Source organism: Netta rufina, assembly GCF_964035555.1.
Source record: "Netta rufina genome assembly, chromosome: 1".
Lineage (NCBI taxonomy): Eukaryota > Metazoa > Chordata > Aves > Anseriformes > Anatidae > Netta > Netta rufina.
Genome location: NC_140123.1, coordinates 122,408,092 through 122,432,392, shown reverse-complemented (window position 1 = coordinate 122,432,392; position 24,301 = coordinate 122,408,092). Strand labels below are relative to the sequence as shown.

Below are 24,301 nucleotides of genomic sequence, written 5' to 3'. Positions count from 1 at the left end.
TTTTTTTTCACTACTACGCGCATTTGCAGAGTTGTTAAACAACATCCTGGTATGCTAAAAAAACACATCTTCATAGAATTGAAAATTCTGTTGCCTTAGCAGCTGTGTTTTTTTTTTTTTTTTTTTTTTTTTTTTTTTTTTTTTCTTTCTGTAATCTCAGATTTAGTAAATTCAGGAAACTTTTGATTGTGTCAGCATACTGCAGTGGTCCCTCATGCAAACACAGAAAACCGCTCAGTTCCTCTGTGCTTAAAATGCTTTTACCAGTAAAGCTATTTTAGTATAAACTGTTTTTTGTATTTATTTATTTATTTATTTATTTATAATTTTGTGAATTTAATTATTTTTAACTACTTTTAACTACAGTAATATTAGCTCAGAAAGGTATTGTTGTTACTTCCTATTTCGCTTCCTGGTGACAGTGGTTATAATAGCAGTGGGGACTTCTACACTGTTGGAAAGACTTTCGGTCCGCACTAGATTGAAGCATGTTGTGATTCACTTGAGTCAGTCAACAAACAAATGTGATTTTATGTACAAATTCTTTTCATTAAAAATCTGAAAAATGTGCTGTCTGCACATTCAAGTAAATGCTAAAAGTGGAAAATGTCAATTCCCCACCTACAAAGCAACAGCTGGCAGCAACATACAAGCACTGTGATACCCCCAGCTGCCGAGAGAAAATCTGATCATGGGAAGATTCACTTTGACAGCTATTACTTGGTAAAGGAAACAATGCAGCTGGGCAGTAGAATGGGACCACAGGGGAAACCAAGTGGGATGTAAGCAAATGATGAACATTTAAAACCAGTTATTGTAGCCTCTGCATTCGAGGGAGGGAATGAAATACTCGCATGGCTCAGCTCATGGTAGTATGCTACGGCTGGACCCACTCCACAGCTGGAATATGTGGTATCACAACTCCTGTATTTTCTGTCCTTTGTCCCTGGGGCAGACACCATAGTGCCAGGATAAAGCACCCAGGCTCCTCCTGTGCACTGTTCCCCGGAGTGACGGAGGAACCAGGCTGAGTTAGCCCAGCAAGAAGTGATTCAAACTCGAGTTTCAGAAAAGTGTCCAGACTATGATAGAATAGGAGAAAAATGTAGAAGATGGATTTGGCAAGTGCGGGAGGGAAAGCATAGATGAATCAGACTGGATTCTCAGGAAAGGAGAACAAAATGAGTCTTCGATGAGCGCCTTATAGACCTTCTACCTAGCATCACTACATAGGCATGCACAAGAAGGGAGGACACTACATCCTTGCCACATATCCCTGTTTTCTCCCCAAACTGGATGAGCCTAAGGGAGGGTCCCAGCCACTGGGCTGAAGTTTCTCTCTCACTTTCTCTGTGCCATGAAGCCCTAATTGCTCTCTACAAAGTGGAGCGGCTTCAGCAGGAAGAAGTCAGCCCTGCTTTCGGTGTGTGTGGGTGACCTCCTGCGGTTCCTTCCAGACTAAAATTATCGAAGTAAAAGTGTCTGCTCCCCCTTCGGATTTCTCTCTCCTAGCCCAGAAGATCTCAAAAACCTACAGGAATGCTGTAGTGCAAGGTGGGAGGCAGCATCCTCCCAGGCAATAAGGTTTCACCTGAAGTCACTGCAATTTTGGGAGGGCATTTTATGTGACAGGAAGGGTAGTCAGCAGCAGGAAGCTGCTTGGTGACCAGCAAACTGCAGGAAGATGGCCATATGAGATTTCTGGTGTAAACACTGCAACTCGGAGCCTTTACAGTGTAGGGAGCTGCTTTTTGGCCCTTGACAGAGGTTGAGAGTAGGAGCGAGGACTGAGGGACAGAAAGAGCGGTCAGTGTGTTCCTGTCCCTGAGAAAAAGTAATTTCTGGGGTGGGTCTGACTCCGTCTGGAGCCACTTCTGTGCCATGCAGATAAGCACGTTGGTACAAGCTATCTATGGAGCAGGACTCAGTGTTATTCTGTCATTTAGTAAGGACCGAGACAGCATTGCTCAGCCCACTGTGTCACTCTAGCCCATGCTAGAGCCACAGTGACGAGGTAAGGGAGCTCACAGAAAATCCTAGAAGAAAATTCCTGGAAACAGAGCATGCCCCAGGGCTGCAAAAGGTGTGGCTGGGCCAGCCAGCTGCTGGGTTCTCCTCAGCCAAGGCAATTCACTGAGAGTGAGAGCCACTCTGACAGCAGCTTACAGCTGCGGGAACGCAGCTGGAGCATGGTTGCTGCTGGAGCAACAGGTTTCTGTGCCGATGCTTACTTAAAGTTTCCCAAACTGTTGTGGTATTTTCCCTTTCTTAGTAACGTGTCGCAGTGTGAAAGGCCAGCCACAAATGAAGGGGAATGTTAAGTTTGTTTGAGTTTTCTCAATGGCTTTTGGGCAGCTGCCAGCTGCTTTCTCTTTTGCCTTTTGGCTTTCCCTCAGCTCAGCAGGCAGGGCCACCTCTGCTCACCCACCCTGGGCAGCGCTGAGGAGACGGGGTGCAGCCTGGAGCCCTGCCCTCACCGGGGCTCGGCTTTTAGGCCTTCAGCCTGCACCTACACACCCCAAACCCTGAACACTGCATCTCCACAAAGGAGGGGACACCCCAGTTTTCTGGGGGCAGGCGCTTCCCCTGGAGCAGGCACCACCCAGCAAAGAGCTCGGCGGGGAAGTGCTGGGCGTGACTGGGGGGGGGGGCGGTGCGAGCTGCCTTCCGTTTCCTTGTAGCCTTGGTTAGTGGAGAGCAGCGATGAAGCTGGCGGTCCTATGGGGGCTGGAGAAGCTGCTGCTCGTCGGCTTTTTCCTGAGTGAGTAGCCAAGGGGCGACCGGGACCCCTCCGGGGGGGTCGGGGTGGTGCGAGGCGCGGGGCTGCCCCGCTGGCTGCTCCCCTGCCTCACGGCGGTGGGCAGAGCCTGGTTCCCCCCCCCCCCCATCCCCGGGCACCTAACGCTGTGTTTGTGGGTGTCGGGGTGCCTGGGGGTCTCGGGCTTGCTGTAAACATGGGGATTTGGGTGAGGAAAGGGTGCAGGAGGACAGAGCCGCCGGCGATGAGTTCATTTCTTCGGAAGCAGGCTGGGCTGTGCCGCCACGCTCGTCCCCAGTCCCTGCGGTGCTCTGCAGTTCAGGAGAACAGGCTCGGTTGTTTAGAGAACAAAAATCCCTCCTACACGCCCTCCCTATATATATGTATTCTTGTCATGGCTGCATATTTTGTATTCTGCGTGTCTTCTTTCTCAAGGCAAAAAAAAAAAAACAAAAAAAACCCACATCTAATTTCTTCGTCCGCTCCTTTCCGTTCCTTCCTGTCCATCCCATTTTGTGAAGTAAATTATTAATGCTCACTTCTGCTGAATTACTAAGTGAAAACCGGCTTAATCCAAATGGCATCCCGTGTGCCTGGGGAGCAGGGAGCTTGCCCAGAGCTGCGAACCTGAGACTTGGAGTTAAAACTCGCCCACCTGTGAAATGAAAGGTGGATTTACAAAGCTTCAGCAGCGAGCAGGAGCTGCTCTTGCTATTTGGGCTAAGCAGCATGGCTTGTTCTGTTTCTATTGTGTGTCTATTTTTTTTTTGTTGTTGTTCTTGCTCAGGGAGTGTCCTGGATGTGCCTAAAATAGGATGTAGTACAATCTCCTTTTCAGGAAAAGGGTGTCTAACAAGTAAGTTAGTGTTCTACTAACCAGTAGGATTGTTCAGAGCAAGTCCCTGAGATTTCCTCCCATGCTATTCCAGAAGTTCAAGAAGTTTCTGTTTAATTACAACTGCACGATATTGTTCTGCAGCCAAGGCCTTCAGAGAGCAGAGGACCAGTGGAGAAGCTGAGATGCTGTACACCTGCAGGGCTCTCTGCATGCAATGCCGGGATTTGAGCCTTAACGCTATTTCCCAAGTTATTCATCTAGTCGACAACTATTTTGAAGATAAAATTCTAAATGTCAGTAATGCATGAGTAATAGAATATCTCCTTGTGCGTTTATACATTTTTTTTTTCCCTTTGTGGAGGCACATTGGGATCTTACAGAAAGTAGGTTGGCATGCCGCAGGTACTCTGGGCATCGGGGGCCAGGTGCTCTAGACTTACTGAGCAAATGAGAGTCCAAATTCCCAAACAATGCTTAGTTTAAAAGAAGAGGAGGTGTAAAGAAGAGAGGATGCTAATTAGGCAATTGGAGAGCCAATATAATAATAGGCTTCTTTGAGGAAAAAAAAGATGGCTAGCTGTTTTTCTTTCCTCTCTAAAATTCTGTTTTAATTGATTAGTGTAAGAGATCAAGAGTACAAATAGAATATCTCTGCTGGTACAGACTAAATTACTTGGCAAGATTACACACCCTCTTTTTGTTTGTATGCTTACTTTATTGCTATTATCAGTGTTGTTGCCTGTGTATAAACGTTTTTACTGCTGCACTTAGATTTTACAAAGGTAAAGCAACCTGCCAAACCCGTATAAGAAAATCAAAACTTCAAAAGTCAGACTAGCATGCCCAAGTGCACGCAGTTAAGTCTTTGGCATGCAAGTTTTCATATATCCACGCTTTGTCTTGGCATGTAAGTTTCCTGTTTTGGAAGATGTCGTCAACAGCAGTATGCTATTTGTGGCACCCCTTCCCTCGTCTTCCGGATCCCAGCCCTCCCATCACTCCACCCAGGTTCAAAGTACTGCTTCTTGTCTTCAGATAATCAAGAAGAGCTCAACACGCAGGGATTGCTGCTTTACCCAAGTCCCTGCCAGGTCAGGCTTTTGTCTGATACAGCCACAGATGTGTAATACAATGCTTCAAGAGTGAAGATCACGTTGAGGCTGTGAAGGACTTTGAAGGAGAGTGGTTTTGATAGTGCTAAAATCACTCATTGGGAATTCAAGCCCAAACTGTGTTCAGTTGCAGAATCCCAGAGGGGGCATGTAAAGAGGAAAAAGAAGGTGGTAGTAGTGACTGTGGCCCAGACCCTGCACCTTCTTCTAGTAAACTAGAAGAGTTAGTAAACCTGTCACGAGGCTCTTCTGAAAGCTGGGAACCCTGAGCTTCAATTCAGTATTAGTGATTTTTCTAAAATTTTAATTAATTTAAAAATATTTTTAAATTTAACTTAAATAATATTTAAGCAGCATAACTGTTTCTGCATTCTCCGTTTTGCTGGGTTCATTTTAATGCTTCATTTTCCAGTCTGACTTCTTTTACACAAATTGAGCGAAGGGGAGACAGCGTGGTTTGCCTAGGAGCAGAGGTTACTTTGTATACCTTGATCACAAGGTTGCAGGAAGTTACTTATTAGCAATGCTAATTTTTTTTTTTTTTTTTACTTCCTCAAAAAGCAACTGACCCCAAAAAGCTTACCTTCAGCATGGCTTTTTGTTTCTTCCTCCTTAAGGAGTTTGACCAGTTTGTTTTTCACTGTGGCTTTAAAATGTCTTCCTTTTTTTTTGTTTTCCACACACGAATACATGCTCTGTGATCATAAAAATTCTGTAACTGCTCGTTTGTTTTTTTTTTTTTGCTCCGTCTTTCTATTCCCTGAGACGAGTCACGAGGTGTTGGGATGAATGGGTGGACAAATTCAAGTTGTTCCTGGAGTGTATTTACTTCAGGAGATGGCTAGCACCAATGTTAAGTGGCTTTAAATAGTAGGAATAGAAAAATATTTTCCAGTCACCTGTGCGCAGCAGGCATCTGGTCTCGTAGTTCCGGCTACCTTCCTCCCGAATAAACAGAGGAAGTTCTGCATTTCTTGCAAAGACCAAAAAACTGCAAAACTTCCCCACCCCTGCTTTAAAGCCCTGGTGAAGTCGGCACCACCGGGGCTGCGGTGCTACCTGCGCGTCTGAGTTAACTTCACCGAGCAGAAGTGAAAACTCCCTGTGAGCCAGGGCCACGGTGAGAACCACGAGTAGGCGAGGATTGCTAATAATGCCATGTGTTTCTGGGCCGTTACACCAGGATTTTCCCCTCCCTGTTGCATTGCCGGGTGCGAGTGCAGGCACCGAGCACGGCGTTAACCACCGCACCGCGTGGCTGCAGGGTGCCGGAGTGCCTGAAGTGCTGGTGACCTCGTGGATGCCTTGCTCTCGCTGGCACCTGCTGTTTTGGCCATGGTGACAGTCTGTTGAAAGACATCTGGCTGGAGATGGAGTATTTTTATCGATAGGTTTGTTTAGTGCAGAACAAACAGGCTTCTGGAGGAATAAGCTTAGTGTAATGTTTTGGCAAAAAGAGAAGTTACCACAAAAATAAGAGTCCACGCCTTCACAGAGAGGAATATCTTTTCCAGCTTGGAAATGTAGCCTTGAGGATACTTCTGAAAAAGACATTTATTTAGAAGCATCTCCTTACTCTTGTATCAAGAGCTAGTTTTAAAGATGAGGAAAACTTCCTACAGCTGCACAGTCGATATCCCTGTTGAGATGTGCCCAGGGATTTCAGATCTTTGAAGACACAGACCCGGGCTGCGCAGTTCTGGATCAGATCCTGTCCTGAATTCAAGGGTAAAACTTGAAGTTTCCGGCTGCTTTGCCAGAGATGAGTCAGAGATGGGTAGGGATCTGAAAGTGGCGGAGCCCCCACGCAATCGCTTGCTCACTCCACCTCAGTGGTATGGGGCAGAGAACCAAAAGGGCAAAAGCAAGACAGACGCACGAGATGAGATAAAGACAACTTAGTAAATAAAGGAAAAAATTAAGGGGGGACAGGAAGCCCCAGATGATGCAGAGAAAGTGAGAAGAGAGGTTTCTGGTTGTGCAAGTCCTGTTTTGCAACAGTTAATGCACACCGATGTTTTATCAGCACCCTTTTGGTCCCAGACCTAGTATTTGGGATGCTGTGAAGAAATTTCTGCCTGTCCCAAGCAGACCTAATGCACAAGTGCATAGTGGCAGTGACCATGATGGGGAGGAGGAGGAGAAAGCCTGGAGAAATAATAAGAGGACAAGGGGAGTGGAAGAGGCTTGGGGAGGAAACTGAGGGGGAGCTGAGGGATCTACGAGGTGCAAGTGGAAGAGGGGTGAGGAACTGAAAATTCTTGCTATTATAAAAATAAGTCCTTGCTCACGCCCAGGGCCCCCAGCAAGCGGCTGCTTTGCTCCCCAAAAAAAGAGCTGTGTTAGCTTGCTCTTTTCAGCAGCCACCGTGCCTCGGCGTGTGCGTGCTGCAGTGTTGGGCCACCACAGCTTGACCATGTCTCTTATCAAGAAGCAGAATTTCCCAGTGGCTAGAGCAGGGACTTCTCCACTTCTTCTCCTTCTCCCTAGGCGGTGAGAGAGGACTTCTTGAGGAAAAGGCGATTGCAGAAATCGTCTGTGTAAAACAAGAGTCTTGAGCAAGACTCCAGGCTTTCTCGGGTCACGACAGTGCTTCAACAGCCCACCTTGGGCTCTCCAAACACAAATTTTGGGACTCTTGGGTTCTTCTTCTCTGGAGGTTGATATAATTGAGGTGGGTGAATAGAAATGCTCGTGCTGGAGCAGTGGGAGCAAGTGAGATGTTGGTATCAGCCTGAATGGGACAGAAGACAAAGAAAGAGAGGTGGGTTGTGTTATAAAGGAGTGGAAGTGATACCTGAGCCCTCTTTACTCTGCATAATTTTCCAGTTCCTGTGCTTGGAAAACACCACAGCACAGGTGCAGATAGCGAGCAGTAGGAACTAATAGCACGAGAAGAGTACATTCACGGGTGAATTGCAAACAAATTGGGTGATCCATGAGAAGAAAGGCACAGGGAAGACCTTCTGTGTCTGCAGTTCTCTACCCAAGCACATAGAAATGCCTTTCCCATTTCTTGCCTTCCACCTCCTGTCGGAGAAAGTCCTTGATTCCCTGGTGTGGCTGCAGGCAGAGGAGCAGGACACACAATACACTGGTGAGCATTGCTCTTCGGCAGCTGGAAACCCAGTCTTCTTAAGGACTGGCCTGGCTGACCTCCTTTGTTTTTGTTTGGAAAGGAGATAAGATGAGATAAGATGCGGAGCAAGATGGGTCACGACTTGCTTTCTGGGCTCCTACACAGTGAAGGGAAGAGATCTGCTCTTTTGATGCAATAAAGCCGCAGTGTCTGCCTTGATTTATGAGCACTACGAAGTATTCATGCCATCAATCTGTGTCCTTCGTTCAAGCATAGCTCGATCTGACTGTTGACTTGTTTTTATCTATATGGACATGCATTTCTGCCATGGCAGTGTAGTCTTGCGATTTTAAGAGCCGCCAGTCTAAGCTGTCAGCAACAAGATGCTGAGGTAGATTTCACTGGCGACAATTCTTCATCTTATCTCTTTCACCGGACTGTGGGCAGGAGGCTTAACTCAGATGATTAGACAGAAGGTATTAAACATACAGGAGCTTAGGATAAGGAAGGAGACTGGGACAATGACTATACCTGAGGTTAGGGTGTGGGATTTGGATCCATTTCTAATGCTTATCATATGGTTGTGAAGACGGGCTGGCTTTGGGTAATTCTTAACTAACGCATACTTTGCAAAACTATGTGCTTTTTATGTGCAAAAGATGTGCTTTTAACCTCAGTTTGAATTTTATGATAAATTGAAATGTAACAGTGCGTACAGCATTGGTCAAGTAATAGTTTATTAAAAAAAAGTTAAAGCAACTTTTTTCTTTTTTTTTTTTTTTTCCCCTATAGCACACATCTACTGTGAAGAGGAAGTGTTTGGCATTTCAGGAGAAAATTTTACTTTTCCAGTAAAATCAGACAGTAAAATAGACGAAGTTATTTGGACAAAAGACAAAGACAAAGTGGCTGAATGGGAAGCGCAAAGCGAACCAACGTATTTTAATTCCCTCCGGAGTAGAAGCTTGCTTAACAAGGAGAGTGGGAACTTGACCATATTTAAACTGGAGAAAAGTGATAAAGGAATATACCGTTTAGAACGTTTTTCTAGTGGTAAAGAAAGTGGTGTCTTTACATTTAATCTTACCGTGTTAGGTAAGTATGGACGAACTGCACCGCTTTGTTCCCTTTTAAGAAGGCTAGAAAGTGGAGTGTTTATTTGGCAGAGAAGCAAACAGAGAGAGTGGGGGGCTGTTTGTCTCCATTGTTAAGTTGCTGAGACACTTTAAACAAATTTTCAAAGGTGGCATCTACGCTGTGCCCATCATTGCTTACCTTGGCGTGGCGTTCAGAATGTGGGTGGGTGGCACGCCGTGTGGTTTCGGAGAGAAAATCAAGCTCTCTGAGCAAGCTGACCAAGTTGCCCTAAGCAGTATGCCTCTACTGAAGATGCTCCTGCGGGCATGTTGTATCTTCAAATATTTGTGACGTTGTACTGTGCCGATCTGCGCAGCCTCACTAGTCGTCTTTGGGAAAGATGATTGACTAGTGTGTATATTAAACCTACTGACAATGAACCACGAGGAGCATCAAACCTAGGCACTGAAGAACCGGGAACAGGGCCACTTTCAGAAATACATTCCTCTTACGCACATGTGCTCCCCTCAAAAAAAAAAAAGCATTTTTATCCATATGCTTTTCTGCTGCTAATATCGCTCCAACCCTTGTCCTGTGCTAAAACTCAAGGCAGTGTGCAACCAAAAGTAATACAACATGTTTTCTCTCCTTTCAGATGCCCCTTCTGCACCTCGAATAAATTGCAACTTGAGTGATGGCAACTTAAGGCTAACATGTGAAGCAGATTTCCAGGGGCCTCTGACTTATGTTTGGAAGATCACTGGCAGGAAAACTTCCACGGGCCCAGTGGTTTTGATCCCTGAAGAGAATGTTGATACTGGGGGAAAAGCTACATGTTTCGTTACATACTTGGAAGTTAATAAGAGCTCCGAAATCACTTTCAATCAGTGTTTTGCAACTTATCAAGGTAATGGGTTGGGTTGTATATGCAATTCTGAGGCTGAATTAGAAAATAGCATGGATTTTGACTATAAGATTTCTCTCAACTTCTCAGAAAGTTGAATTGAAAGACTAAAAAGCATCAGAAGCCTTTTGTCTGCTACAAGTGTGTTTAAAGGTTGACGAAAGGTACTGTGTTGATAGTTTGATCCCCCTGGAAAGATGCATCTTGTAGGGATCTCAGTAAAATAAAACCTTCAGCTTTGACTTGAAATGAGTGATAGAGGGAGATGCCTGGAGAATAGAATAGTTCAGTTGGAAGGGACCTACAAAAATCATCTCGTCCATCTGCCTGACCCCTTTAGTTAAGTTAGAATATACTACCTCTCCAGGAAGCCTGCTCCAGGGTTTGACCACCTTCACGGGGAAGAAATTTTCCCTGACATCCAGTCTGACCCTGCCCTGGTGCAGCGTTGTGCCCTTCCCATGCATCCCATCATCGGTGACGGGAGCAGAGGCTGCACCTCCTCTGTGCTTCCCCTCCTCAGGGAGCTGCAGAGAGCCATGGGGTGGCCTCTCAGCCTCCACAGAACTGGCCCTAGAACTGAGCCATCACCTTCCACGTGATGATGTGCTTTCACTGAACCGAGTTAGTTACCGTGTGACTTTTCTGGAGCTGGCTTAGGGTTTTGCTGGTAACTAAATCTGGAGCATTAACTTCTTGGGCTTACTTTTTAAAAATTAAATAGCTATAAAATGTACGTAGGATATTATTTCTACTGAGATGTGCATCACCTTAAAATGTTGCATTTTAACTAATCAATCATAATTTATTTTGCTTTTTTAAAGAATTCAGATCTCAAAAAAGAAGCAGACCTGGGCTTATTATTGCCGTTGTTGTTGCCTCTCTCTTCGTTGGAGCTGGGCTAATATACCTGTTCAGAAGTATGTATGGCATTTCTTGGCTGAGCCCAACGTGCTTTGAGGTTACGCTGATCTAAGTTCTGTAGAACGTATGAAAGTTTCTGACCATGGGATGTATTGTGATTGCAGTAGCAGAAACAAGTACAGCTTAGACAAAGACTAGTAAATTTAAAGGAGCTAATATACTGAATTTTGCTGCACTCAGCTGCTACGCTTGGTGTACTGGGAAACACTAGTTGGTACTTGCATATTTTTCTCAGATGAGCATGCGGAAGACCGGTATACGGTAGACTCTTGCCGCACGTGCACGTTGCTGACTGATGTTCAGCTCTGTTATTCAGCAGGTCTGGGTTCTTTTCTGCAGAGATGTTTTCCAGCCAGGTAGAGCTAACGAGGTACTTTCCCATGGGGTGATTTCAACAGATGCACAACTACACAGTTGCTTTTGGCCAGTGTGTTCCTCCAGGTTGTTGAAAGCCCTCTCAGGTTGTTGAAAGCCCTCTCAGTGGCAGCCCTGCCCTCCAGCATATCTCCTACTCTCCCCAGTTTGATGTCATCTGCAAATTTGCTGAGGCTGCCTTCTGTGCCCTTGTCCATATTGTTGATGTTAAACAATACTATGCTTGATATCAACCCATGAGGGGTGTCACTCATACCTGCCATCAGTTAGACTTGAAACAGTTCATCTGTTTTCCCTTGAAACAACGAAGGCTTGACCGTGCTTCTCTTGACAATTCTAGTAAACTTGCTGTGCCTCATTTTGGGGGATGGAGGCTGTCAGCTAGTGTCCAAAAGCACAAAACTTTAATTCCATGTGATATATCTCCAGATATTTTCCTCTTTTTTTTTTGGTGCAGAAAAAGCTAACTGTGGAACAGGAGGAGCTGATCAGACGAATGTTCCAGGTAAGAGAGCTGAATTGTCACAAATGTTTAGAAATCAGACTACTGTTCTAATTTAGTCCCAACTTGACAGCTTTTTTTTTTTTTTGTAGCAGCATAGTCTTTCATTTGACAGATAAAGAAGTAAGTTTTCTTATAGGCCTTAGCTGTTTAACAAAGCACAGATGTTTTTCTACAGGTCATCAATACATGTTCAAAATACATATATATTTTTTATTATAGGAGCAGCTCGTCTACTTGGAGCCAATAACACAGGTAAGAAACCCGTTTCAGGTCATTGCAATTAACAGTCCACAAATATTTCTTACTAGAAATACTTCTGCGCTTTAGTGCTGCTGCTTTTTTTTTTTTTAACTTTTCTTTTTCACATCACCTGTTGGTTGTAACAAGGAGTGTGATCTGCTCTTTCCTTTTTTGCCACGTGTATGTTTTTGAGGTGAATTTCAGTGTAAGCACGCTCAACCTCAAAGCCTCAGTTGAGGTCCAGCAGCAGATAATCGCTTTGCACTTAGTGTAGGAGTTAGTGGGGCTGGCAGAATTACTGACAGGAAGCAGCCTGAGAGTTGCCTGGCTAGCAGCTCTCTCTGGGGGTGAATTTTGTTTCTGACAATGGAGACTGGGGGCTGGCCTCAGCATGAGGGATGGAAACTTGCATGCTATAAAGCAGTCTTTTTGCCTGGTTGATTAGAGCTGGTTTGTGTGCTGAAATGAGGATGGTTTTTCTTCTGTCTCTTTTAATCTTATCTGCCTGCCCCTTTTATATAAACTTTTTCTTTCAGAAATTTGACTTTTTATTTTTATTTTTTAATCCCAGTATTCATATCAAGTTCTTAGGGCTAGGCATGACTGTAATACATTGGGAATAAGTGATGTCCCTATGGAAATGTCTTGCTGGCCTGTCTTGGAATTTGGGCCGCTAGCCTTTTTCTCTGTGCGTTGAATTTGACTAGGGATGTTGGTATTTCCAGGGGGTGGAAGTTGCTGCTATGCATTTAGCACAAATTATAATGATGACAGTAAATATAATGATGACTGGTGTTATCACACCAGATTGTCTGGAGTTTGCTGTTAGTTTACCTTGGTTATATCTTGAAAACCCATCTAAGCACTGGTGAAGATGTATATATTGCTAGTCAGTTGTGCAGAACTGCCTGATCCTTGCTTCTGTTGTGCTGAAGGAAAGACTACGGTGCATGCTTATCTCCTGTGGGCCAAATTGCAATGGTCTCTTTTTCTTTCTCTAATCCCTTCTGGTTGTTTCAGGAAAAAAAAAACAAAAATCTGTTAACAGTGCCTTTTGATAAACTTCTATGCATGTTTTTGCATGCCTGTCTTCTTGTAACAGCCAAGATGAGGCAAGGAGAAAGTTTGTGAAGGAGCTTCTCACCTCTTTCCATTAGTTACCAGTCTGCTGTCCATCCCTATTTCTTTACATGATGCCCTTCTGCAGGAAGTACAGATTCTCAGCATTGTCTGTATTCCTGTCCAGATCTTTACTTATGTGCCTGCTGTCCATTCTAATCCTGCTTTTCATTTTCTACCTTTTTTTCTTTAATTTACAGCAAGCAATGACACTGTTCAGTTCCCTGGTTTGTGGCTGTGTGCAATGGGAGTTGGGAACTCTGTACAGTGATCCCCTAAGGAAGGGGACAACTCCTTCGGTCTGTGCTTTCACAATATGCATCTTGGTGCCAGGACCACTGTGGTCTGTTCCTATGTATGTCTGTTCCTATGAACCAGACTAGATCATCATAGTCTGGATCACGAGGGGCATACAAGGGAAGACTAAAAAATCCTTTGTTACGAGGGTCACCAGACCAAATCTTTCTCAGTGGGGAATTTCTAGCCATCAGCTGTGAGCTCAGCGCCCTTCTGGACTGTTCTGGAGTAGAATGAACAGGGGTTGCACGTGGGGTTCTCAGTCTGGTATCTTACACGAGGTGCTGAAATTAATACAAGGCTGAAGCAGGATGTTTCTTGGGTTGTAAACTACCGTGTCACCTTTTGAAGAAATGTTCTATATGTTTAATTTCTTATGTCAATGCTTTTACAGATGGGGAGGAAGACAAAAGTGAAGCAAATGGTGGTAGGCCTGGAAATGATAACGTAGGTAAGGAGGCAGTGCCATGAAAACAGGGTTTGGGGGTATTTTTTGTTGTTTTTGTTTTTCCCCTGGGCAAGTCAAAGTTCAAAGATCTTGTCATCAGGATTTAAGATAAATAATTTCCTTTTGGTATTTTCATATGTTTGTTAGAGCTATGGTTCTAGCCTGTGGTTCAGACATCTCTGAAGTTCAGAAACTACTACTGGTGGGTTTCAAGAAGATGAAAAAGATTTTAATAACAAACAAACAAAAACATTCTTTTGCCAGTACACTTAAACATACCCACATTTCAATTAGTCTGCAAAGAGAAAGTCACAGTGTTAGTGTGACACATCTATGAAGTAAAGAAAGGAGATGTGGATTCTCTTCTCAGTTGTCTGGTTTCTTATGGTGAATCTGTGCAGCTTAATCATTTTTAAGTAAACCCACTGCAGAAAGATTTTGTAAAGCGGTAAACGGATGCATAATGCAGATTATGGTTTAGGAACTGAAGTGATTGCTGGTGGGAAGTTAAAATTAATTGCAAAGCCTTCAATACAGGTTTAATGTATGAATCATCTGGAGAATATGCTGTATTTGTTCTGTAACTAGTGAAACTATCAGTTTAAAGTAGAGCTGCATATTTTGCAAACTGTTGTGCTTCATCCACGCACGTTTCTGTTTACCTGCAGCTGCATCTATGCAACCTTCTGACATTGTGGAAGAAGAGACAGAAGGAGGTAAGGAGTGTGATGGTGCCTTAAAACATGGCAACACAAGGAGGGAATTAATTTTGCATGTGGCCTTTGACAGTCTAAAACATATTACCATGTCCTCAGTGCAGAGATTTCCATTCCCCTGTTGGCCTAGACAGACTTGTTGCCTTAGAAACAGTAAATGTTGGTGGGTAAATCACTAGATGAGAAGTCGAAAAGACCTGGATCCTTGTGTCTGTTACATAGCACTGAGCAAGTACCTTCCCTGGGCTTTAGTTTCCCTCCATCGCATTTCTGGATGTGAAGTTATGGGTGGTGCCGTGGGTTTCTGAGTGTTTTCTGTGCTTGGCCTTTGCAGCATCTGGAAGGGGACACGAGGACACTGTGGAGCCAGGTATGGAGGAAAGAGGGGATGTGTTTTGTGTTGTCCACGTGGAAACTGTTGGTCAGGGCTCTTATTGTTGCTGACTGTTAATGGCCCAGGTCTCGGTGGGCTTACTCTTGTTCTATCCTGGGGGAGTGGGGGGAGCTCTGGGATTGTCTGAGCGTGGGACTCATGGGGAGGGGTGACAACTTATTGCTTGGGTGTGCAGGTGCATTTTCTTTTCTCATAAAGAATGCTGAGCTTACTTAACTTGTGTTTTTCTTGTGGTTTGTGCTTGTTTTTAAACCTACAAGGCTGTGGTGGGAAAGCTCTTCAACGTAGACAGGCTAGTGAGCCCGAGAACCTTATACGTGGAAAGAGAAAGCTGGTTATTACTCTGCACGGGGAAATAGTTGATCAATGCTACATCTTATTAGTGAAATTCAGACAGCAACAATGCAATGTTTCTTAGAGTTTCATACTGCTTGAGTTAGTTAAGTCCTATAATCAATTATCAGTTCTGATGGGTGAAAATTTTTCTATGTAGACTATAACTGATAGGATGGGCTGAGCCAATCTAGCAGCTTACTGTCACTAAAAGAGGAGGTCTTGCTCCTTGGGCCTTCTCTAATGTTTATCACACGCCTCTGTGAGCCATGTTAGCAGGAAATTGACTCAACAGGAAAACAAATTGCATTATCTTCTGCTAGGTTAACAGGCTAAATCTGATCATAAAGGGCTTTGGTAAGCACTGGGGTAGCATACTGGAGGAGATGGGGCACTGGTCAGTGATGGATGCAAAGGGAAGGAGGGAGGGAAGGCAAGAGGTGTGTGGGGGGCTGTTGTAGTGATAGCAGGCCATCAGCATATGCGTAAAATAACAGCATTGAATGGTTACTTTCTCACACTATAAAGCTTTGCTGTGCTTTCAGCATGCTGTAGGACAGCCACAGTTTAACTGAGAATCAGCCTGGTGGCAGAGATCATGGACTGTTGTCATAGAGCTTAAGCCTTTGATAGTGCTGGTGATTCTACACAGAACTAGTTAAAAAGCACTTGACAAACAAAATATCTCTTAAAAAATAATTTTGGATGCGTGTGGAATTAGGTCAGCTATAGCAAACTGGGTGAGGGGAAAAAGGAATGGATGGAAAAAAATGTTTTGAAACTTGTGAAATTAAAGGTTTTGTTTTCAAATTTATTAGCTGGGACACCAGAAAATTTTTGATTGGAAATTTTAAATCTGACTTAAATGTTTGAAAAGTGTTTTGAAAGCTTCTATGAAACGCACACTATATGCCAGTGTGAATTGAAGCATTTTTGTTTGGAAATGAGAGAAATTTGCAGATTGACTGAAAATAATTTTCATTTCCTCAGGAGAAAAGGAAGAACGTTGTTCTGTCTGTCGTATAGCCCTTGGTTAAGAGTTGCAGATGTGGGTGTTTCATGCTGGCTTATTCTTTTCGAGATGTAGAGCAGTGTTCTCCAAACCTTTTTGGTTATGAAACCTATCAGTAAAATAACTTGAGCACATGCCCCCAGTATATGCATGTTTACTTATTAATGGCACAAAAATATTTTGTTTCTACATCACAGTGGTTTGTGTTGCACCCCCTAGGTGCACCATGCTTTGGAGACCACTGACATAGATACTCAGTAAGTAGGAATGAGGATAAGAAAATTGATTCTGTGATGCAAAAGAAACTGACAAGGAAACAGGCATGAAACAAGGAAGCAGGCTTGAAACAGGGCTGTGTTACTGGAGAGGAAGCTGTGCTATCTTGGAATAACTCAGTTGGATCCTGTGAGTTGCCAGTGAAGAAATACTGAAGACCAAATGAGGTAGTCAGTGTATAATGCCAGTGCTACGTGCTGCTTTGAAAGGACACCTACTTCTCTGTGCTGTGCTTCTAGGTGATGCTTAAAGACTTCTCATCTGACGTAATATTTTTGTTATGTCATGCATCTTTGCTGTGTGGCACAACAGAGGAAGATGTCAGAAGTAGCTGTGCTGTTCTCGGCTTGTTTGCAAGCTGTGTGACATTTTTTACATGTTGCGTGGGGAGTGTGAAGCCTGTTGCCTGTCAGCACAGCTATAAAATGAGAAGAGAAAAGCAATCTCATACTCAAGCCTCCTCACTGCACAGATATAAGCAAATAGCTGCTCCCCCCTCCACCCCAAAAACAAACAACAAAATGGCTCCTCTATCACTCTCCTTAGTTTCGTAATCAAGCTGGTGTAAGTCAGCCACAGGTAAGACAGTTACCCTGCTTGGACTTTAAGGATACAAGCCATAAAAATATTTCATATCCATCCAGGAGCCCTGTGAGATCCAGACTAGGGATATCTTTCTTCTTATCCTCTATTGAGAGGATTACCACGTCACCATGTGATGCTCTCTTAGACTGCTTCCAGGCATCTTGTCCTAGGCTGGAGTGATGCTGAGCTAGAGACTGCTGGAAGAGAGAAGTAATGCTGTGATAACTGGAGCAAAGACTGAGTTGCATAGTGCCTTGGCATGTCCAGGTGATTTCCCTTGCACTGTTGCTGTGTGTGCACCACACAGGGAAACACTGATGTAAGAGGACCTTGTGTATGCGTTGTTTAAAATCAGCCTGGTTATAGGTTGATGCCTGTTGCATGCAGTGAATTAGGCTGAGCATGTAGCCTTGAACTTCCTGGATTGTAACTTCCTGCACTGTAACTTCACTTTGTCTTCAGTTTTCCTGCTTGTCAAATGAGAACTCTCTCTGTTTATTCATCAGAAATGCAAAACAAAGCAAACAAACAAAACCTCACGCCTCCAAAAGCACCTGCCATTACCACATGGAAAGAATAGCAGCAGCGTTGCATGGATGTGTTGTACACAGCTGGTATAAAGACCATAAACCTAAATCTTTGTGTAAAAGTGGTGTTGTAGGGGCATAGTTATCTGATCCAAAGTCACAGAGTCAGAACGGGCTTGCAGGTTGCAAGCTGCTTAGCAGATGGCTGGCAATAACTGGTAAATGTTCTTAACCTGCTCCAGTTGTTAAGCAGCATCTCTAAGCTTAAACAAATTATTGCGTGTGGTAAGTGGCTGGTGCCTACCAGATAACCACGGGTCAAGAAGCTGCTGTAACTGGGTTGTTTAGGATCATACGGCAATGTCTTAATTCACCATCACGCTGTATTAGTGTTTAAAACCTGCAGTGTTCTTTTATAACTCATACAATTTCAAGAAGAGAAGACATAATACTTGTTTGTTTGTTTGTTTGTTTTTTGGTTCCAGAATCAAACGCCACAAATAATTGACTTGTGGACCAAACAATGTTTTGACCGAATGGGAGAGAATTCAACAGGGGAAGACCACTATCGTTCCTCTTGGAGGTTTTCCAGAAGTACTGAAGTCATCTGCAAAGAAATGTTTCGAAGGCTAGTTAAACTGAGGAAAAACTGCCTGGTTTTCTTCCCTTATAATGGATAACCTCCTTTTCTTCATGCTGCATGAAGATAAACAGCTTGAGTCGTGAGCAGCAATCTCTACTATACAGTTTTGTATCAGTTTTTAAATGAACAGCATCTACTAACAAAAACACGGCCAAGGATTTTTTTATACCTGTTGTGTAGCACTATCAAAGAGCCCAGGCTGGAAGAGACTTTGACAGATCATCAAGAACAACCTGTTGAGGTTGGCAGCCTTTTAGATACTAAAGAAGGTCTATTTATGCATGTTCAAACATATAGATCAAAAACTAATTAGCTTTCTGTGCAACTACTGGATCAGTGTATTTTACAGTCAGAAGAAAGATGGTTCATCCTGCAGAAGTTCCAGATGGATCGCAATTGGAACTTGCTAGTTTGGGTTCCCCAGCAGGAACTCAGTGATCCAGACAAGTATTCTCAAAGAAAATTATGTCTTGGAGTCAATGGAAGACTAGCAAGCTGCGATCATTTCCAGTGGTGGTTATCTTTAAGACAGAGCTACAACTCAATTTATTCTCGCATTAGAACAAAGCTGCCTCTGTTAGCACTGTTTTGTATTTTTTGACCTTGAACTTCTGATATTCTTTGCACTTCCAGCTTTTTGGGGGGTTCTTTTATGTCTTAACTGCTGCTTCACATTATTCTAGTAGAATGTCAGTCTACCCATTTCTAAAGAATACTAACATGCTTTTGTCTGCAGCCATGAGCAAACTAAAACTTGAAAACTGAGCTCATACAAATACCGAAGCTCAAAAAGAAAGAGGAAAAGAATACCATGTATTCGTGTTTTCAAATCATCAACCTGTGAAGCATGTTTCATGAATGCTGCAGGCTGGATGTGTTTATTGCAGTGTGAAAGCCATTGCAGTTGATTTTGAAATGGGCATATGTAAATAATCGTAAAGGTTTCTTAGTCGTAACCAAAAATTAGAAAGTTCTCTTTTGTCTTCCTTATTGGACCGAGCATTTATTGCAAGGCAGGGATCAAATTATCCCCCGTGTAGTGGTGTAGGAACATCCATGCTGTTAGTAATTAAGTAATTACTCAAGACTTCTACCTGTAGTCATCCAGAAGTGGAAGAGATTCTGGCATATTGCCGAGTTCTGCTATGTTGCCTTGTCTGTGTAATACTCGAGCCAAATAGTTGATCAAATATGTCTGCTTTTGGTACCTGCAGTCACGTTTAATGAATCAGTCCTGCGTGGTGCAATGTTAAGTTCTCAAGTTTACGAATAAGGTGGTGAGAAAACTATCAACAGAAAGGAGCCTATAACAGTATTAGAAATTATAGGGAAAATTTTAAGTTTGATGGGACCTCAGGAGTTGATGTAGTGCAAACCCCTGCTTAAACCTGGGTCAGCATTGAAATAAGACTAAGTTACTCTGCTTCACCTAGTCTGGTTTTGAAAACTTGCAAAGATGGAGACTGCACAGCCTCTCTGTCAACCCCTTTTGTTGTCTGGCTTTCCATGTTGAAAAACGATTTCCTTATATCCAGTCTGAATCTCTGTTGTTTCAACTTGTGTCCATTATCTCTCATCTTCCCACCAGGTATTGCTAAAAAAAAACCTGTCACCATCTACATGATCATCTATGGGAAAGCTGCTGTTAATTACCCCCTAAAGCCTACTCTTCTGCAGGTGTGAGCACCTCACAGTGCAAATGCTCTAACCCTCTGACCATCTTGGTCAATCTTCACTGAACTTGCTCTAATTCACTGATGTCTTGTTGAAGGGGACAAAAACTGGATGTACCACACCAAATGCAGTCTAGTGAATGCTGAGTGGAGGGGGATAATCACGAAATTGTAGAATATCCTCAGTTGGGAGGGACCCACAAGGAACATAGAGTCCAAATCCTGGCTCCACACAGGGCAACCTAAGAATTAAACCATATATTTAAGAATGTTGTCCAGATGTTTCTTGATCACTGACAGGCTTGGGGCCGTGAATGCTTCCCTGGGGACCCTGTCCCAGTGCTTGACCACCCTCTCAGTGAAGAACCTTTTCCTAATAACCAATCTGAAGCTCCCCTGACACAGCTTGATGTCTTACCACTGGTCACCAGAGAGATCATCACCTCCCTTTCTACTACCCCCTCATGAGGATGTTGTATACAGCAAAGAGGTCACCCTCAGTCTTCTCTAAACTGAATAAATCAAGTGTCCCCAGCTGCTCCTCAGTAACTTCAGGTTAGTGACTTATGGCTAAGCACCTATTGTATGAGGACAGGCTGAGAGAGCTGGGCCTGTTTAGCCTGGAAAAGAAAAGACTGAGGGGAGACCTCATCAATGTGTGTAAATATCTGAGGGGAGGGTGTTGAGAGGAAGGAGCTGGTTTCTTTTCGGTTGTGCCCAGCAGCAGGATGAGAGGCAACGGACACAAACTAAAGCACAGGAGGCTCTGGCTGAATATGAGGGGCACTTTTTCACTGCGAGGTTGACAGAGCACTGGGACAGGCTGCCCAGAGAGGTTGTGGGGTCTCCTTCTCTGGAGATATTCAGAACTCGCCTGGATGCCATCCTGCACAATGTGCTCTAGGTGATCCCACCTGACAGGGGGGTTGGACCAGACAATCTCCAGAGGTCCCTTTCTAACCCTAGCTATTCTATGATTCTGTGAAATCCACTTATTTCATCATCACAGAAGGCAGTCAGGTAGGTTAGGCACAATTTACCCTTGGCAAATATAAACTGACTCTTCCCAGCTCATTTTTCTTCACAAACCCAGAAATGTGTCCCAAAAGAACCACCTACCTGGTTCTCCCAGGGCTGCAAAGGAGACTGTAGGTTCCTAGGTTGACCTTTTGGACCTTTTTGAAGATGGATGCAACATTTTCATTTTTTCTAGTTGTCGGGGGCTTCCCTGATAGCCATGGCCAGTGATGATAACACTTTCAGAGTGACATCAACAAGCTCTCACGGCACCCTTGAGCACATCTGATCAAAGTCCTGTGGACTGGTGTGGATCAAGTTCTCAGGTAATCCCTGACTGATGGTGGTTTTTCCTGAACCCTTTGCCTAAGCTCAGAGCCTATGAGATCTTGTTAACGAAGACGAGGCAAGAAAGGTATTAACTAAGTCTTCTCTGTCCAGTATCCCTAAATCACCCACCTGGATTCAGGAATGGGCCCACACTTTCCTTGTTTGCTCGATTACAGTTAATATAGCAGCAGATCCTGCTCTTGTTGATGTCCTTTGCAAGTCTCAGATATAGCTGAGTTTTGGCTTTCCTGAAAGCATCCTTACCTGAACCATCAGTGTTCCTAAATTGCGCGTGTGTGTGTATATTTATATATATATATGTATGTGTGTGTGTATATATATATATGTATGTGTATATATATACATATATATAACTTGCATGGAATACTAGTTCTTGCTACTTGCTTTCCGTACTGCACACATTTGTGTATGTGCCTTTGAGATGGGCCTCCTTTTGCCCCTTTTTTTTTCCTTTTTTTGCCTTCTAAGGTTCCAGTCACCCTGTATCTTTTACTTCGGACCCCTGTCCACTACTACCTAACTGTGGGTTGTGAGCTCCCTTGCCATCATTCCTATTTCAGAGCTTTCCTCGTGAAGTTGGCCAGCCTGTTGACAAATGTGTGTTTGTTGACAAGCTCTGCAGGACTTTTAAGCTCCTCCTGTGTGCTTTTACTGGTACTGAAACCTCATTATTAGTTACTAAGGGTATGAAGGGGGTCTATGATCACCAAGCTGAGTGGTGCAGTTGATACAACAGAAGGAAGGGAAGCCATCCAAAGGGACCTGGACAAACTTGAGAACCTCATATGGTTCAACGAGTCCAAGTGCAAGGTGCTGCACCTGGGTCAGGGCAATCCCAGACATGAGGACAGACTGAGAGAAGAACACATCGAGAGCAGCCCTGCAGAGGACCAGGGAGTGCTGGTGGATGAAAAGCTTGACAAAGATTGTCAGAGGGCTGGAGCACCTCTCCTATGGAGAAAGGCTGAGAGAGCTGGGGATGTTCAGCCTGGAAGGCTCTGAGACCTCCTTGAAGCCTTTCAGTACTTAATGAGGGCTTTTAAAACAGATGGAAAGCAAGTTCTTACTCAGGCAGATAATGACAGGACAAGGGGGAATGTTTCTAAACTACAAGAGGGGAGATTTAGATCTGGGCTATCTTCTGACTGTAAATATGTTTTTTATAATTTATTAAAAAAAAAATAACAATGTGAAGTATTCCAGTGTCTTTTGTGATGTATGCATACATGATTTATTTAATTTTAAAAGTCAGTAAGTGATTCCCAAAACATCTTTAACCCCAAGTGCTTTATTTATTTACTTATTTATTTTCAAGTCACAACTCCTGAGCCAAGCATCCTTCTCCACTGCACCTTCAGCAGGTTTACAGGATGATGCTGTCTGCTTGGGTACTTTTTAACAACTTCTCAGGTGAAGATGTCCTCTGTCACGTATGTGGTGTTATGGGCAGGCATACAGTTTGTTTCCTGCTTGGCTTTCCTTCTCTTGTTATTAATATGAGAAACAATGGTCCAAATGGTCCAAAATGGTAGAAATTTCTCCCAGAAAACAAACCAGTTCCTGTAATATACTCCGTTTAGCCTGTGCAGTTTAATACCAAACAGCACACGAAAGTCTCAGAGGGTGTGGTTTTCACAATTCCTCTATACCAGATATCCTCTGCTTTGTTTCCAAAGCAAGGAGTGACAGCCTCGTGAACAGTTTGAGCTAATTAACCACAGTTTCAGGGAAGAATTCAGCATAATTCTTGGAACTTCAGAGCTTTATCAGAAGCACAGAAACGAGCTGATATCACAGGCTGACTTAAGACCAAGAGCTCCAGCCTCTGCCAGCTCTCTCCCACTTGCTTTGCACAATGCCTCTCTTTGAACATCTGCAAAAATGAATGAATGAGGAAACTTTTTTTTTTCCAGTGAAAAAGCCTAAACTTATCTTGCAATTAATACAAAAAGGGGGCAGCTTTCACTAGCAAAGAATAGAAGCTCAGTCGAGCTGCAAACAGTTGCTGGGGTGTGACTCAAGTCCAGGAAGTGCTGACAGCACACCAGGTAGCGAGCCTGACCTCTCATCTCATCGTGTCCCCACCCTGTGCTGGTGCTGAGATTACTGCTGCCAATAGAAACTGATAGTAGAAGCTGCTGACGAATGCTTGTGCTTACAAGAAGCATTACACCTCATGCCGTGGTCCCCACTCTCCTTTTTTTTATCCTAGCTTCAACCTGTGGAAACAGTGCCTGCAGGAGACATCGCTCTCCATTTATCCCAGATTAAATGACAGCAGAGCTCATGTGCTGGTGTAGAACTGATTTTGTGAATTTTGGGTGCCAAGGCAACTTTGTATTGCACTGGTGTGCAGAAACGAGCTTGCAGTTGTTTGCAAACACCCTGCTCAATCAGCAACCCCTGTGCTGGTTGAAAAATTACACCATCCTTGATTCCTCGTCAGCTGTACAACTGTTAGAGGCACTCTTGGACTGATTACAGCGTGAAAGCAGCACATGGGAGTCAACAGCTTCATCAGTGCCTGGCAGCCAGCTTTGCATCGAGCTCTGCAGGCAGAGCTGAGGACCGTGGCTTCCAGGAGCAGGACTGCAGCAAAAGCTAGAGACAGCAGGAACCAGGGGCTGGTAACACCTACCAGGCTGTGAGGACGTGATGAGCACCGTCTGTGTCACTCTGCTACAGGGACATACATCTGCAACACTCTTGAAGCAGCAGCAGGTTAATTTAGTAACGTCCAAAGCAGCAAGAGAGAGGTGAGCTTGTGTGCTCCTGCTGTCTCGGGGTATGTTCTGGCCTCTGCATAGGTACAAGGACATGAAACGTTTCTGTGGGTCCTGATGGGCACGTGAACACAATTCTGGGGAGCAACTCAAGGGGTCTTTCCTCCTTGAAAGGAGTAGAGCTGACCATGTGCACTACTGTGATTCAAGCAGTGCAGACATGAGAGAAATCAGTTTATCCTATGCCCAAGGATGTAACTGAGTTTCTCCTTAGTAAAGCATTATATGACCCAAATAATGCAGCTGCTGCTTCATCTCTGTTGGAAGTCTGAGGAAGGACCTGTGAGTCCCAAAACGTATTTTTTCTAGCAGCTA

General features: G+C 44.0%; 1 protein-coding gene across 4 annotated transcripts; it reads left to right on the top strand.

Annotated features, from left to right (window-relative positions):
- The first annotated feature begins 2,659 nt into the window (after positions 1-2,659).
- On the top strand, positions 2,660-22,343 carry CD58 (CD58 molecule). 4 transcript variants are annotated; one of them, XM_084304135.1, is made up of 10 exons: positions 2,660-2,761; positions 8,580-8,882; positions 9,520-9,771; positions 10,593-10,688; positions 11,525-11,572; positions 11,792-11,824; positions 13,623-13,679; positions 14,345-14,401; positions 14,737-14,762; positions 18,005-22,343. In XM_084304135.1, the coding sequence occupies exons 1-10, from the start codon at positions 2,704-2,706 to the stop codon at positions 18,197-18,199; spliced, it is 1,125 nt and encodes a 374-aa protein (XP_084160261.1). In that variant the 5' UTR covers positions 2,660-2,703; the 3' UTR covers positions 18,200-22,343. The 4 variants fall into 4 exon arrangements, with proteins under 4 accessions (XP_084160261.1, XP_084160258.1, XP_084160260.1 ...); XM_084304132.1 differs by having other exon boundaries at positions 14,345-14,392; positions 14,727-14,762; positions 18,005-18,174; XM_084304134.1 differs by lacking the exon at positions 11,525-11,572 and having other exon boundaries at positions 14,345-14,392; positions 14,727-14,762; positions 18,005-18,174.
- The last annotated feature ends 1,958 nt before the right edge of the window (positions 22,344-24,301 follow it).